Here is a 15,403-nt window from a genome sequence, read left to right on the forward strand (position 1 = left end):
CAAACCTCGGACAAGTAATATATCGCGATACAAAGGGAATCGGTATCGTATGTAAATGGTTCATTCGATCACTAAGTCATCGTTGAATATGTGGGAGCCATTATGGATCTCCAGATCCCGCTATTGGTTATTGGTCGGAGAGAAGTCTCAACCATGTCTGCATAGTTCGCGAACCGTAGGGTGACACACTTAAGGTTTGATGTCGTTTGAGTAGATATGGAATCTGGAAATGGAGTTCGAAGTTTTGTTCGGAGTCTCGGATGGGATCCAGGACATCACGAGGAGTTCCGGAATGGTCCGGAGAATAAGATTCATATATAGGAAGTCATATTCCAAGTTTGGAAATGATCCGGTGCATTTATGGAAGGTTCTAGAAGGTTGTAGAAAAGTCCGGAAGAAAGGCACTATGGAAGGTGGAGTCCCGGACTCCACACCCATGGCCGGCCAAACCCTAGGGGGGGAGTCCCAGGTGGACTCCACCAAGGGTGGCCGGCCAACCCCCCCACCAAGGAAAGGTGGGAGTCCCACCTTGAGTAGGACTCCCTCCTTGGGTAGGTTTCCCACCTAAGGTAGGTTTTCTTTTGGGGTCTTATTCGAAAACTTGGGATCCAACTCTTGGGGGCTTCCACCTATATAATGAGGGGCATAGGGGAGGTGGCCGGCCAACCAAAGCACCACAGCTGGCCGCCCCCATAGCCGGCACCTAACCCTAGCCGCCTCCCCAACCCTAGCCGCCTCCTCCTCCACCATAGCTCCCGCATACGCTTAGGCGAAGCCCTGCCGGAGTTCTCCGCCACCACCGCCACCACGCCGTCGTGCTGCCGGGATTCCGAGGAGGATCTACTACTTCCGCTACCCGCTGGAACGGGGAGAAGGACGTCATCTTCATCAACACCGAACGTGTGACCGAGTACGGAGGTGCTGCCCGATTGTGGCACCGTCGAGATCAAGATCTTCTACGCGCTTTTGCAAGCGGCAAGTGATCGTCTACATCCACCCCGAGATCTAATCTCGTTAAGGTTTGCGAATCTTCGAGGGTTAGTCTCATCATCTCCTCGTTGCTACCGTCTACTAGATTAGATCTTGGCTTGGTTTTCGTTCTTGCGGTAGGAAAATTTTTGTTTTCTATGCTACGAATCCCATCAATATATTTTTGAAGATTACTAGCAAGATGTTATAAAAATGGACAAGTGCAGCAAAAGAAAAAGGCAATCTTGCTTAGTATACAGTAGTATAAGATAAGATACAACATCAAACTATTTAAAGTAACAAAAATATCTCTCACACTCACATAAATGTGTACTTCCCTCATACTTTTGGGTACCTACTAATAGAACATTCAGACACATTCGAGTATCATCATCATACACTCAGGTGCTACCCTCACTACATTGTATAATAACTGAACACATTACTCAAAGCGGCTTACCAGAAATCCAACGACTAAACATAGCGAGGCATCTTTCTGGTTGGTACTCTGGCGCAGTATGCCCACCGCCCTATATTTAAATTGAGTGGTGTTAGTTTACTATAGCTACTACTTGCAAATATATATTCTATCAGATATATAACTTTTTGTTGTCACTTGTTAATCGAGAAGTGTACAACTTATTGGTTTGTGAAAATCACGGCTTTCATGTGGACATAGTTTTGTAAATATTAAAACTTTAGCTATCTAATAAATGATGGTAGAGATAGATATGGGTTACCTTTATAGTAGTGAACGTCAGGTTATTTGTGTATGTTTGGGTGAATCTGCGTAAACATTATATTTCAAATCGTGAGTTGAATTATTCAAAGCACGTGTATCATAAACAAATTATTACCCTGCGGACTGTCCATCTAGATGCCAAGCCCTCCATTCATCCTTAATGGGAAAGTTGAGTGATCGTATCCATGATTGTGTACCCAGAAATGGTATTAGAGCATCATGGTCTCCACTGTGCAAGGAAGATAGATATAAGGTTGGATAACATAAATATGCAACTTCATAGATTGATATGGACATGAGAGCATAACCTATCCTATTGCTTAAATAGTTATTGCAGTAATGTTTTGCAAAATTGTTGTTTGTGGAAATATAAAACACATTGCCAATCATAAAGTGCACAATTTGTATGTCAGATAATCTTTTGACCTTAATAGTTTTTTACCTGTATACCAAGGCATAATACCCTTTTGATGTCATATTACGATGGTACTTTATGCTACTCATGATGTCTGTAGAATAAGGTAGATCATTTTCGTGGCACCTCACCCATTCGTCCTTGCTTGCCTGAGTTCATGGCGTATAGAGATATATATAAGAGCATGATTATACATTGGTTTTAAATAGCGCTATGAAAAAGTTTATCAAGGATTATTCTGTTAATTTACCTTCTTGATGCCAAGGGCTTTCCTAGTGATGTTATTGTTTGTCCAATAATATAACAAGTACATACCATAGTCCTGTAGATAGAAAAAATATGTATAACATGATTTAGAAACAACTCATGGTGATATTAGAACATATGTGTACATAAGACTTCTAAAGATACTAGGCATTCTCTATTTTTCTACTCCATACTTCCATGCAATGTAGGGTGTATTATGTTTCATTAAGAGAAGGTTTTCACATGATACAAGCTCACCATTGCTAATAAGTTTTAAAAAAAACACATACTAGTATTAAACAAGTAATTCTTGCTCAAATTCTTGTATTAAATAACAAAACATAATATTTCCTACAAATGGAAACAGAGAAAGCATGTGGAAGAACAATACGATAGAAAAGGAAAAGATAAGGGAATGGTAGAAATTCTCAATGAAAAAAAAAAACAGCAGAGAGTAACTGATGGACCATCATTTTTTAGTGACAAAAATCTTCTTGCTGTCGCATGACGACTTCAGTTTTTCATCAATGGAGTAAATTGCGGATAACTTACTTGGCAATCCATTGGAAGGAGAGGTGGTGGATGTTTGAGTACTCTAGTTTCCTCCTTTAGGATCTTTCTTTCTGTGGCCTCGTCAATTGGTCTAGAAGACAAATGATCGCAGTTTTTGTACAAAATGTGTGCCGCGTTAATTTGATCATATAGCTGTGGGGAAACACGGTAGTAATATGGAATATTAAAAAGTAAGTCAAAATTATATAGCATAAACTGAATTATTCAAGCGGCCCACTAGAGAACGACATATTTGAAACAGGGAAACAATGTCGAGGCAGCACGGATACGGAAGTTTTCCGGCGTATCAGTATCGAATACTGCCCGGATACGGCCAATACATATCACATATATATCGCCCAATTTTTCAATTAAAAAAGGAAAAAAATAGTGAGACGCGTGGGATACCTCAACGATACGTTCAGGATATCAAATAGGGCATAATAATATGTCCAAGCGTGACAGATTCTCCTCATCGACAACTTCGAAATGAAGTTGCACTCCATGTTTTTATCACCTTATAGAGAATAATATTAGTTGTTTTTATTTGTGAACTGGTATTACTCCTGTGAAAATCATTATTTTTTGTATATATAGTTATATACCAACGTATCGTTGTATCTGGGTTTCTGAAAAATTGACGTATCATGGTATCCCTGTATCACGTATCGGATACGTATCCAAGTATTCGTGCTTCCTAGGTCGACATTGACTTTATACATACATGATGACCGAAGTAGTTTTAATCCTTACACCGTTGAACTTGTCCAAATCTTGCGCGCAAAGTGCATTCTTGGGGCTTATAATATCTTCCCCTGGGCAGTGCTCCAATATCGACTTATAAAGAGCATCCACATCGTCACATGCAAGCAGATGGACATTGAATTAAGGCAAGTCATAAGGGCAAACCTTTATACAGAAAGCAGCTAATTGCAGGTCAGTAGGCAACTGAGCAAGAACAGTGCGCAACTTGTGTCTAAGTAATCACCTCGTATAGCTGATCTGAAATTACTCCGACTCCATGCAGATATGGCACTCTCGAGTTATAATCAATGACTTCACCTGTACTCGGATTACCCACCAGATAGCCCTAACCGTATTTTTATCGTAGCAGATCAGATTGAGGTTTTCGCAGTTAAGTTGTTTGTAGCATATCTGCGTATGAATTGGGTACCTTCAGATTTACCGTCGGTGTCATTCGAGCTTCAATGCCTGAAAATAGCAGGGTATTTAAAGTTTGAATATATGTTCATAGCACCTTAAACGTGTCAATAAATGTACTCCCTCCATTCCATAATTGTTGTTGTAAGTTTGGATGTATATAAACATATTTTGTTAATAGATATACATTCAAATCAGCAACAAAAACTATGGAACAGACGGAGTAGCAAATAAGAATCCACCTTCTGAGATCATCTGGGCGACAACAGGAGCCAGCATTCCCGCACGCGAGTCTCCTCCAACATATAGAGGATTTGCGATGTAACCTGGATGCTCCGTGAACCACTGCTCCAAAAGATGAACACGGAAACAGTATAGATCAGAACTGTGCCCTCTACTACGTACCCAAAAAAAAAGTTCGATGTACCTTGGTGAGAAACGTTATGAGCTGCAGCGACGAAGAGACATCTCCGACGTTGTAGCCCTTCGGGTTCCGGGAGAAAGAAAAACCGGCGCCAACCGGCGAATCAACAAACACAATACTCGCAGCCTTTGTCCAGGAGTAGGGATGGTACCGTAGTCGTGGTACAGTCCCGTCGTAGGGTTCGATGATGAATTTCAACGGTCCTGCAGACTGAATTGTATTAGGTTGTACATGTGACAGCGTCTGCAAGCAAAGATGTTGCGATTGGCTAACAAATATTATGGCGTGTAGATTTCACAAACTTCTGACCTATCTCAAACATGAGTGCACTGAGCGCGGAGCATCGGTCGCCGCCGGTGAGCCAGAGGAGCACCGGGTCGCGCCCTGGGTCACCCTCCGACTCGATGAAGTAGTAGAAAAGCTCTGCACCGTTCTCCTCGTCCACCGTCACGTACCTGCCAACATGGATGAGCCGATGGAATTAGTCCATTTATCATGGTTAGACCATCCATACATATATACATACCCAGTCTCGAGGTGGAAGGGGAGCGCGCCGTCGAAGCCAGGCAGGCTTTGGACCAGCATCGCCTCCGTGGGACGGCGAGGAGAGAAAAAGCACAGGAGGAAAAAAACTAGCCGTAGGGGGCGAGACACTTGCATCTGCGCCTCCATGCTTGCTTTCCCCATGCGTCCAGGGATTCACAATGGAGCATTTATATCTTTCCAGCAGCTGGACTAGTACAAGGATGGCAATACCGGATTAGAAAACAATATCAAATAGACTTTGTGCACAATTTTATATTAAAATTTTATAAATCAAATACTATGAACTACTATATAAAATTATGCGTTATAGTTCTAGAATCATACATGTCTTATGAAACTTTGTCTTAAATTTGACGTACTAGATAGTATTGAGATATATCTATTTTTTGACAAATCTAAGACAGCTTTCATGTAACGGATGGAGTACTATGCATTGCATCTAGTTAAGACGCTTGATATCCATATGAATATGCATTCATGTTTGACAAAAAAAAATTAACTAGTACCCAAGGCTCTCACTGACGCACTAAGCACCACACGCCTTCTTCCGGTTGTGAATAAAATATTAGTCAACTGCACCAAGAATTTATATGTTCGGGCTGCTTCGAAAGGACCACACCATCAACCTAATAGAGAGCTATGTGAACCTATAAAAAGTAGATTTTTATTAATACCAAGATGATAATAAATGCACCCGGTATCTACAACAACTCAACATCTGAATCAAGTCTACACATCAAAAACGCACACAGCCGAGTGAATAAAAGAAGAAGAAAAATTTAATACAAAACCCCATCGAAGTAATTGGAAACTCGCAACAGCAAAAGTACCACCAGTGGACAAACACCACCGTCGTCCGGTCCAACCAACATGGTCAAATTCTGGATTTTCAGCCCAGAGGAGGTCCAATCTTCAAGTAGTACCTACCTTTAACAAGAAAACGACTAGAAAGCACCAATTACCATATAGAACCACATATAAGGTCATCGATCCTATAAGGGTTTTCACCCCGAAAACAGAGCATGCGAACGAGCCCATTGCGCTATCTACCACCGACGTCGCCCCATGCCCCAAGATCCAAGCACGCACACTCGCTTCCATGGCGGTTTGCAGTGCGCGTGCTGGCCGAAGTTGAAGCTGTTCGCTTTGACGGCGTCCGCGCACATGTGCTCAGCCTAGGCCCCGGGTGCACGTGCTGGCTTGGCCATGTACAAGACGTGGGCTACTTCTTGCCTTGGCTTGGCCATGTGCTCAGCCTAGGCTACAGGAGGAGCGACGTGCATCCAGCCCGTGCACACATGCCTTGGCTTGGCCATGTACAAGACGTGGACTGCTAACTGCTTCCTGCCTTGACGCTGCTGATCCACGGCAAGAACGTACGTCCAGATCGGCAGGCTGGCTACCTACCAGATTGGTAGGACAGTTGCACCTAGATCGATTGGCTGACGACGATGGCGGTCAGATCGTGAGGCCGGCAACGTAACCTGATAGATCGGGAGGTCAGCACTGCCTAGATCACGATAACGATGACGACGGACGCCAGATCATGAGGCAACTCTAGAGCTGTGTGACCTGTGTCCAACGGGGCAGCTGCCAAGGAGGACTCCCCAAAATAATTCAGATCAAACGCAGGGATCAGAGGCCAAAAATGGTTTTAAAAAGGGGCACCCCACAGCTGCCTTCCTCCGGCGGGGTCGCCCATCGCGAGAGAAACAACTACTCTCTTCATCGTTAGCATAGAACCACCACATTACAGGCTAAATTTTAATTTTGGTACCACTTTCTGTTTCAGGAGCAAAAAAATATCACATTTTGCCAAGATTTTCGAAAAAAAACACTAAACTGGTTCTAAACGCGAATTGACAGTGAATCTAGCGACAATGACCTACCTACAGTGCAGACGTGGCATGACTAAAATGGACAGGAGCACATATGTTACAAAGGTTATAATTTTTGACGTGTTTTGAAAAAAAGAGTTAAACCCACTAGCCAGGATGCCGTGGCGGACTACAGTTGATAACGGCAAAAAAAAAAACAATCTGAAGAGGCACTGCCTCCCCCGTTGACTTCCTCCGGCACACTGGCACACGTTCACACCGCCACCACCAAACTCCGGCAAGGCAGGCCGCCGGCCCTCCTCCCCTCGACATCCCACCTCCCCGCTGCCTCGCCATGGCCATCTGTTCCCACTCCCCGCCGTCGCACCAAGACCGAGGGCCTGGCCGCCGTTGTGACCATGCTTCGACCGTCGATCTCGCCGGCCTTGAGGCCGACGCCAATCTGGGACCCTGCCTCTGGCACCACCGCTTCCACCAGGCACACCAGCCTCACTCCCATGCCATCGTCATGTTGCTCCACTCGTGCGTGCGGGCGAACACCATGTCCTCCTCTCCCGGTGCGGCTTCTGATGCTTCCAGACATGCCGCTCTCGAAGGCATGTGCCTTCTTGCTCGGGGACGGGGGCAACGCGAGGACTGAGTCCGCCACGACGTACATATTCTTGCTCGGAGACGGGGGCGGCGCGACAACGACATCCGCCACGTCGTACGCCTTCTTGCTCGGAGACAGGGCGGCTCAACGAAGGCATCCGCCACGCCGTACAGCTGAGAGACAGCACCCACGACATCGCCATTAGGATGGCCAACGCGGGCGAGGCCGTCCGGTGCCGTCTGCGGCGGGGGCGTCCGATGGCAGCGGTGGTGCCAGGCCAGGGCAGTGACGTCAGATGGGTATGGGGAAGAGGAAAAGAGTTTTTCAAAAGAGCCCATCCCGGTCAATCACAGTTATGCCACATCACCCTAACTGTGGGCCCAACCTGTCAGAACGCGTGTCAATTCGAATTTAGATCCAGTAGTGTTTTTTTTGAGAAAACCTCAGCAAAATGTGGTAGTTTTTTGCTCCTGAAATGTAAAGTGGAACCAAAATCGACATTTAGCCTGGAATATGGTGGTTTTATGCTAACAACTCTCTAAAATTTAAAATTAGATGTCTCAGTTTTTCTAGATATCAATGTATGTATAACTAAAATATGCCTAGATATATTTGTATCTTGATAAAACTAAGACTTCTATTTCTAGACGGAGGTAGTATATAAAGTGTATGACTCTAAACTTGCTAAAACGCAAAGTATAAGAGCATCTTCACCGGTAGCCCCCAAATAGGCGTCGGTAGGGGCATCGGCACCTCCGTTTGGGGGGCGCCGGCACTGCATCCTCTATTTGGGGACGCTGCTCCCACACCGGCGCCCCCAAACAGGCGGCCCCGATAGATTTTGAAATTTAAAATAATATTTAAAAACTGAAATTCACAGGAAATTCATACGAAGTTCATACAAAGGTAGCTCGAATTTAAACTTAAACTTAATCCTATGTATTGGCCTTCGGTTGGGCCGCTCGACGGCCGTGCCTCGTCGTCGTTCTTCGCCATTGCCGCATGCGTCCGTGCCCGCTTCTCCTCCCTTGCTTCGCGCATCTGGCGGTGGAGCATGGCGGCCGTCGTCGCAGGGGCTTGTCGGCGGCGCTGTCCCCGTGCTTCCATCCTTTCCCGAGAAGCTTGGATCTCGGCGCGCCTCGCCATCTGGCGGGCGAACGCCTCGTAGTGGCGATGAGCGTTGAGCTCTGCGAGCTTCTGTCGCTCCGCCTCCATGAGGCGGCGTCCCGCCTCCTCCGTGGCCGCTCGCAGGCGCGAGATCTTGAGGCCGTGCTGGAGGTTCGCGTCGTTGATGAACTCGTCACTCTCCTCCTTCAACCGTTGGTATCGTTGCGCCTTCAGCGATGCGAGGATCGCCGCCTGATCCGGGTGGGCGGGGGCCTGCGGCGGCTGCCCCGACTGCTGTAACATCCCAAGTTTTCAATTCAATAAAGACAAAGAATTCAAATGCTCAAAATTTAGAAATAACAAAAACTTTTATTTGCATATAGTGCTATACATAGTATGCATGCATTCTTTTGTGCAATTGCCATGATGAGTGTTGGTGTGTTTATCAAATGTGCTTAAACCCTAGTACATGATCATAGAACCCCAAAAAGAGAGAAATAAAGGAAATGGAAAAATACCAATATCACCCACATACACTTATGGCCATTTTTGCAAATCATCAACCAAGGCCACCATGGCTTGTGCCAATGCTTGGGAAACATAAGTATATCAATAAAAACACTTTTGCATCAAATAAACACAAATCAAAGCAAAGGAAATTTCAAATTCCAACCACATATGATAATGGTCAAATCTGCCAAAAATAAAATGTTACCCACTTTGAGCCCCTGGATTAGGAGATTCTTAAACTAAACCTTCTCCATTATTTCCACCTCATCCAAGACCATATCAAGATGAACACTTTTTGTGTTGACCACCATAGTTGACTCTGCCTCTATTGCTCAATATAAAGGTGACAAGTGGCAACATTGAAACAAAGTGTAGATCATACCCATTTTGAATTTTTGCAAACTAACACCATTTTGCACACCACCGCCATCATTCTACTCCAAACATTATTCAAATCAACTCCACCAAAAAGATTTGCAAATTTCAAAAAAAATCTTCATGCGGCCATTATGTCAAACACTTGGCAGGCATGATTTTGCTTTACTCACACACTCTATTACTCACTGGATTTTTGCCTAAACCACTTTTGTTTTGTGATGATCATTGATCCTCTGCATCTCCTGCATCAAACCAAGTACAGGCCTTTGCTGTTTAAAGCCAAGAGAGGACAATGCCATCACCATGCCGTGCACATGCCGACCCTCATGCCATTCATCACCCCTGCCTCTCCCTCTCACTTTCTTTGTGCCTAGCAGAATCTCCTGGCCACCCTGATCATCACCGTGCACGGCCCTGGCACGAGAGAGGCTGGCATTGGCCGTGCCAGCACGCGCCCAGAACGCCCAGGCATGCCAGCCGGCGTGATCACCACGCCCTGGACGCGCCAGAGCGGCAGCCCGACCCGTCTCCTCCGTCCTCCCCTACTCTTCTCCCTCTGCACTGAGCGACAACACCACACCAGCTAGCCCGTAGACATGCTCGAATGCACGCGGAGGCACCGTCGCCGTCGTCCTCTTCCACTTTACGCCGCCAGTACCGTGGCAGGTTTGACATGATCCCGAGCGATCACCTCACCTTTTCTCTGCGCCAGCTAGCCGTTGAGCATCGCCATGATGCTGGCCATCTCACGCCGTCCTCTTCTCGTCTCTTCGCGGACCAGAACGGCCACGCCATGAGCGACCCGAGCACACCACCGCAGCACCTCATCCCCGCTATAAATAGCAGCCTCCCGCGCCTCCATTCTTCACACCCATCGCTTCTCCTCCTATCCCTGCTTCTCCTCGACCAAAGCCCGAGCCACATCCTCGCCGGAGCAGCGCCAATTTGCCGCCGGAGCCCGCCAGTACCCGCAGATCATCGCCGTCGATTGGAGCCTCCTCGAGGGACGCCGCCGGTACCAGGAGCCTCGTCGTCCACGCCAACGTCGCGGTGCACCTCGCCGACGGTCGCCGGAGCACCGGTAGGCTCTCCAACCCCCAAGCCTCGCCGCCAGTAGCGCGGGATCTCGTCGGAGACGACGATGATCCACAACCGTTAGATCCTTTTCTAATCCAACGTCTCATGCTCACCCATACCGTTTCGCATTTAAATAGTCGATGACAGGTGGAGCCCACCTTGTCAGGCAGCCCACGCGTGAGAGCCACGCTGCTGGGCTGGCCCGTTGGTTTTTTGCCCATGTGGCCCGTTAAGCTTTCCCGCCAGGCCCAAAATTTCAAATGTAGATTTTCTGTTTCAATTCAAATTCAATACTGGAACCATTTTAAAAATTAAATAGAATGAAATCCACTGAACCAAATTTGACAAATTTTATATATTTGGAAAGCTTATGAAATTATCTAAACAACCACACTGGTCTCATCTTTAGATTCATTGTAGAATTCAAATAGTAAAAATAACAAGGCATGGCCTTTTCAAACTTCAAACATTTATTAAAAATTAACCATAAATGATTTTGAGTTGATTCCAACTCTCATAAATCACATTTCAAATACTCTACATGATTATGTAAAAATATGGCATAGTTGTTTACTATGATCATGGGCTAGAGCAAAATGATGGCTATGTGGCCATTTCTAGTCCATTTAAATTATCTCAATTATTTTATTTAAATAGTATGAGAGTTACTCTCTCATTTAAATCAGGGTCCTAAGTAGTTCAATAAGAGGTAATGACCTTGGTCTAATGAACCTCATATTTTATTACTTAGTGATATTAAATCATTACTAGGCTAGTATTAAATTGCATGAGGTGTAGCACCTCATTTAAATCATTCTTCCAAATAATAAATATGAAGTGTTGATCTTGGTCAACATATATTCTTACCTTATTATTATTTGAGGATATTAAATCTTAATAAGATTCAATGAGAGGAAATTATTTCTCCAAAAACATAAATAGAAATCCTAAGCCATATTTGTAATGAGAGGAAATTATTTTTCTTCAAAAGAAAACAAAGTCAATCACCATGCTAATAAGGATGTGATGCTAGCATAATTTGTGTGAACCTTTGGTGTGTTTAGTCTAGCATTTAAGATTGAGTGGTGATTGTATACCTCGTATTCGTGTACAGACGCTAGTACCGAGGAGTACCAGGAGGAGGAGGTCTACTCTCAGGAAGAAGAAGAGAACTTTGATCACTACCCCACTCAAGGCAAGCTAATATTCTTGCAAGCCACCCTAATGCAAAGCTCTACAAGAGCAAGGCACCATTACATGTTAATTTATGCTTAATGATCCTATCCCATGCTTTTACCCTTCAATTATTTTGCTTATTGTTTATCAAAGTTTACTTTTTGATTCATGATTCACTTGGTCTAGAATAGAACAAGAGCATCAAATTTTAGCCTAGAGCAATCAAAGCTAGACACCACCCCTCATGATTAGTTACTAGTGCTAAGCAAATAAAATTGACTGCTCTAGATGGGAACATGTGAAATGAAATGACTTTGAAAGATTTTGAAGGTGAATGTGACCTGAATGAATTGGTGAATTTTGACGAAAACTGATGATTGGGTTCGGATGCGATACCATTCCAATTATACAAGTACCCCCACAATACCTGATTATGGGTAGGGCTTAACTAGAAGTTTATGTATTTTAGTATGGGTTCCCTCTAAACAAGCATCATAGGGGTTATGCCGAGGCTGCCTCCGTTGAAAGTGAAATGACTGAATATGAGGTGAATGTCAGACCCAAGCCCTGTGCAGTTCCCAGGTTGACGGTTTGTCTTCACTGGGAGGCCAAGCTCATGGGGAGAGGTGCCTATACTAGGGTATATAAGTGAAAGGTTATGGTTGATGAACCGCGTACTGAGTTACGATGATTCAGGGTTACCCCTGACGGATGTAATCAAAAGTTGTGGCACAAGAGTACAACCTCTGCGGAGTGTTAAACCTATTCGAATAGCCGTGTCCACGGTTACGGATGATTGGAAAGGCCATACTGTTCCGTTGTCAGATCTTCTTCTTAAAAAGGAATGATGAATTGAAAGGTGACTTGACTTGAATCACAACTGAGTTGTGGGAATGACACTAATGTTCCCACTTGAGTTAGTTAGCAAATGAAGAGTCTTTACTAAATGTTTATGAACTAAACTTGGCTTTATGCAAATAAACCTAGAGCTTAGTACCCCCTTACTAAAATTGATAAGTACTTACATTAGTATTAGTTTGCGACTACTTTAAAGTACTCATGGCTGTGTCCCTGGCTATTCAAATGCCAGACTATGAAGAGGAGCAACAGTATCAAGACGACGGACAACAGGACGTCTACGATAACTAGGAGCATCTTCTAACGTCAAGCGTTGCATGTGGAATAGATAGTCCACTACTACTTCGCTTCCGCTACGTATTGTGTTGTTGATCATTAGATCAACTATTTGTGTAGTATTGGATCATGTGATCTATTTTTGTAAGACGATTATGTGTTGTGATAAATGATGACTCTATGATATTCAACTGTTATGTCTCGCAAAAACAATCTTCCTAGGATTGCGATGTATGGCATAATAGGCATCTGGACTTAAAAATCCGGGTGTTGACAAGTTGGTATTAGAGCCATTGTTTGACCTTAGGAGACCCTAGTTAGAATGGACGTCTAAAAACTTAGTTTCAAAACCAATGAAGTGAAGAGTTATGAAAACATATTCACACTCTTACCTTTGAGGTCTTTTTCAAAACAATAAGTTCATGCTCTTCCTTATAAAGCTACCTAAAATTTTGAACACTTGCACTTCTCTAACTTACTCATCCAATTCCTCTACAGATGAAGCAGTTCACCCAAACAAAGTTCTACCAGTTGGGCAATGGAGGAGGCCTGGTTTTCGAGAAGGACTTGAAGGAGCTAGCTGAGTACCTCGAGCGCTCGCACCCGGAGTTCTTCGGGGGTCAAGTCAACGACCAGCCCGGAGGGCAACTGCAGTGGGTCATCATCGCCGACCTGCGAGGGAAGCTGGAGCCACCTATGTCCGAGAGGATCCAGTTCTCCTTGAGGGAGAACAACTGGGCGGACGGACTAGCTCGCGCCATGCAGGAAGCACTTGCCCGTCTGTGTGGGCAGAACCTGCCCCAGATTCGGGGAACCCGCTTCTTCCATCTTGCAAGGCATGACTCCATGGGAGCACCGATGGATCTGTCACCTCACCCCGAGGTGAAGCAGCATGTGGAGCACCTTGACTTCATGTTGTGCGAGACTCGCATGGAGCTGGACAACTCCCACGCCTACGCCAACCACACCTACCTCCAGCTGGCACAGCAGACTGAGACCATCAAGATCCTTGCCACGGAGCGCAAGACTCTTCGCCGCCAGAATGCGAAGAAGGACTACACCATCGCTCGCCTCCGCACCAAGATCGCCTAACTGAAGGAGACCGTCAAAGCCCAGGAAAACCAGCTCAAGGACCTGGAAGGAGAAGGAGAAGGAGAAGACATCCAGGGAGATGGATACTCCTATGTGAGCAATGACGATGACTATGAGGTGGAAGAAGATGAAGACCTGGCCTTCCACCCCTATGTGGATGGCTATGAGTTCATGGAAGCCGGGATGGATGATTCCTTCCTGATCAATGTTGATGAGGAGTAGTTTCACATGAGCACTTGAGTAGGTGTGAGTTTGTATCGGTCCCTTGTATCGTAGAACGGTGAAATGGTTCTTCAAACCATTCGGTGTGTTAGTTTGTAATGAGTGCTGCTTGAATGAATAAAAGTGTGTTTAAATTCAATATGACAAGAACTCAAGTTTTAAATTTTTGAACTTTACCCAAAATAAGCCATAGAAAATTCCCTCTCGTCTCATGATCTATCTCAATGTTCAGATGGCCCCTCCAACTCGCAGCACAAATCAGGATGCAATGATGCAGATGTTGCAGATGATGATGGCAGATAGAGAGGCTGAAAGAGCTGAAAGGCAAGCCAATATCGCTGCACTGCAACAGATAGCTCAGAACAACCAAGGCCATGGAAACCATGATCACCCGGGATCCAAGCTGAAGAACTTCCAGAACACCAATCCACCGGTGTTCAGCAAGACTGAAGAACCCCTTGATGCTGATGATTGGCTCCAAACCATGGAGAACAATCTAGAAGTTGCCAAAGTGGAAGCCAATGATAAGGTGCTGTTTGCCACACACTATTTGGCAGGACCTGCACGAGCCTGGTGGACGAGTGCCCGTGCATTGAATGCGGGGCAAATGATGACTTAGGCAGATTTCAAGCTCAAGTTCAGCAAGTATCACGTGCCCCCGGGACTGATCAAGAAAATGAGGGACGAGTTCAGGGAACTCAAGCAGGGCAGAATGACCGTGGTGGAATACCGCGACAGATTCCTCACGCTGTCAAGGTACGCCCCGGATGAGACCGACACCACCGAGAAGAGGAAGGAGAGATTCCTGAACGGACTGCACGATGAGATGCAGATTGTACTGGTCAACATTACTTTTGCTGACCTTGAAGCCCTGGTTGAATCAGCCATCCAGATGGAGGGAAAACTCAACCAAGCCAACGAGAACCGCAAACGCTGCATGATGCACCAGAGTGGGCCCAGCAATACCCCAAGATATCGCCCATATGGAAATGAAGTGAACACACTACAGAAAAGGGACCAGCAGGCTCAGTCATCCTCATCTAAATCAGAATCCGATTTATCAATAACACCATTCAACCTTTTTTGAAGTTCAACATTTTCCATTGCCAGTTCCTCAAGGATAATCCCGGATCGAGTACTTTCGACTAACCGTGCGGTTAGCACTTTTCCTCGAAATCGAATAGCTTTGGTTCCAACCCATTTATTTTTATCATTAAATATA

At 45.2% G+C, this 15,403-nt stretch overlaps 1 protein-coding gene across 1 annotated transcript; it reads right to left on the minus strand.

Annotated features, from left to right (window-relative positions):
• Nucleotides 1-1,415: 1,415 nt before the first annotated feature.
• LOC124647183 (serine carboxypeptidase-like 7) lies at nucleotides 1,416-5,196 on the minus strand. The gene is made up of 13 exons (XM_047187159.1): nucleotides 5,036-5,196; nucleotides 4,819-4,964; nucleotides 4,513-4,712; nucleotides 4,328-4,430; nucleotides 4,099-4,136; nucleotides 3,913-4,014; nucleotides 3,678-3,761; nucleotides 2,925-3,077; nucleotides 2,377-2,448; nucleotides 2,154-2,275; nucleotides 1,827-1,940; nucleotides 1,710-1,755; nucleotides 1,416-1,499 (listed from the first exon to the last, which is right to left on the minus strand). Exons 1-13 carry the CDS (start codon nucleotides 5,194-5,196, stop codon nucleotides 1,416-1,418), a joined length of 1,425 nt encoding a protein of 474 aa, XP_047043115.1.
• Between the last annotated feature and the right edge of the window lie 10,207 nt (nucleotides 5,197-15,403).

This window comes from Lolium rigidum, chromosome 1 (assembly GCF_022539505.1).
Source record: "Lolium rigidum isolate FL_2022 chromosome 1, APGP_CSIRO_Lrig_0.1, whole genome shotgun sequence".
Taxonomy (NCBI): Eukaryota; Viridiplantae; Streptophyta; class Magnoliopsida; order Poales; family Poaceae; genus Lolium; species Lolium rigidum.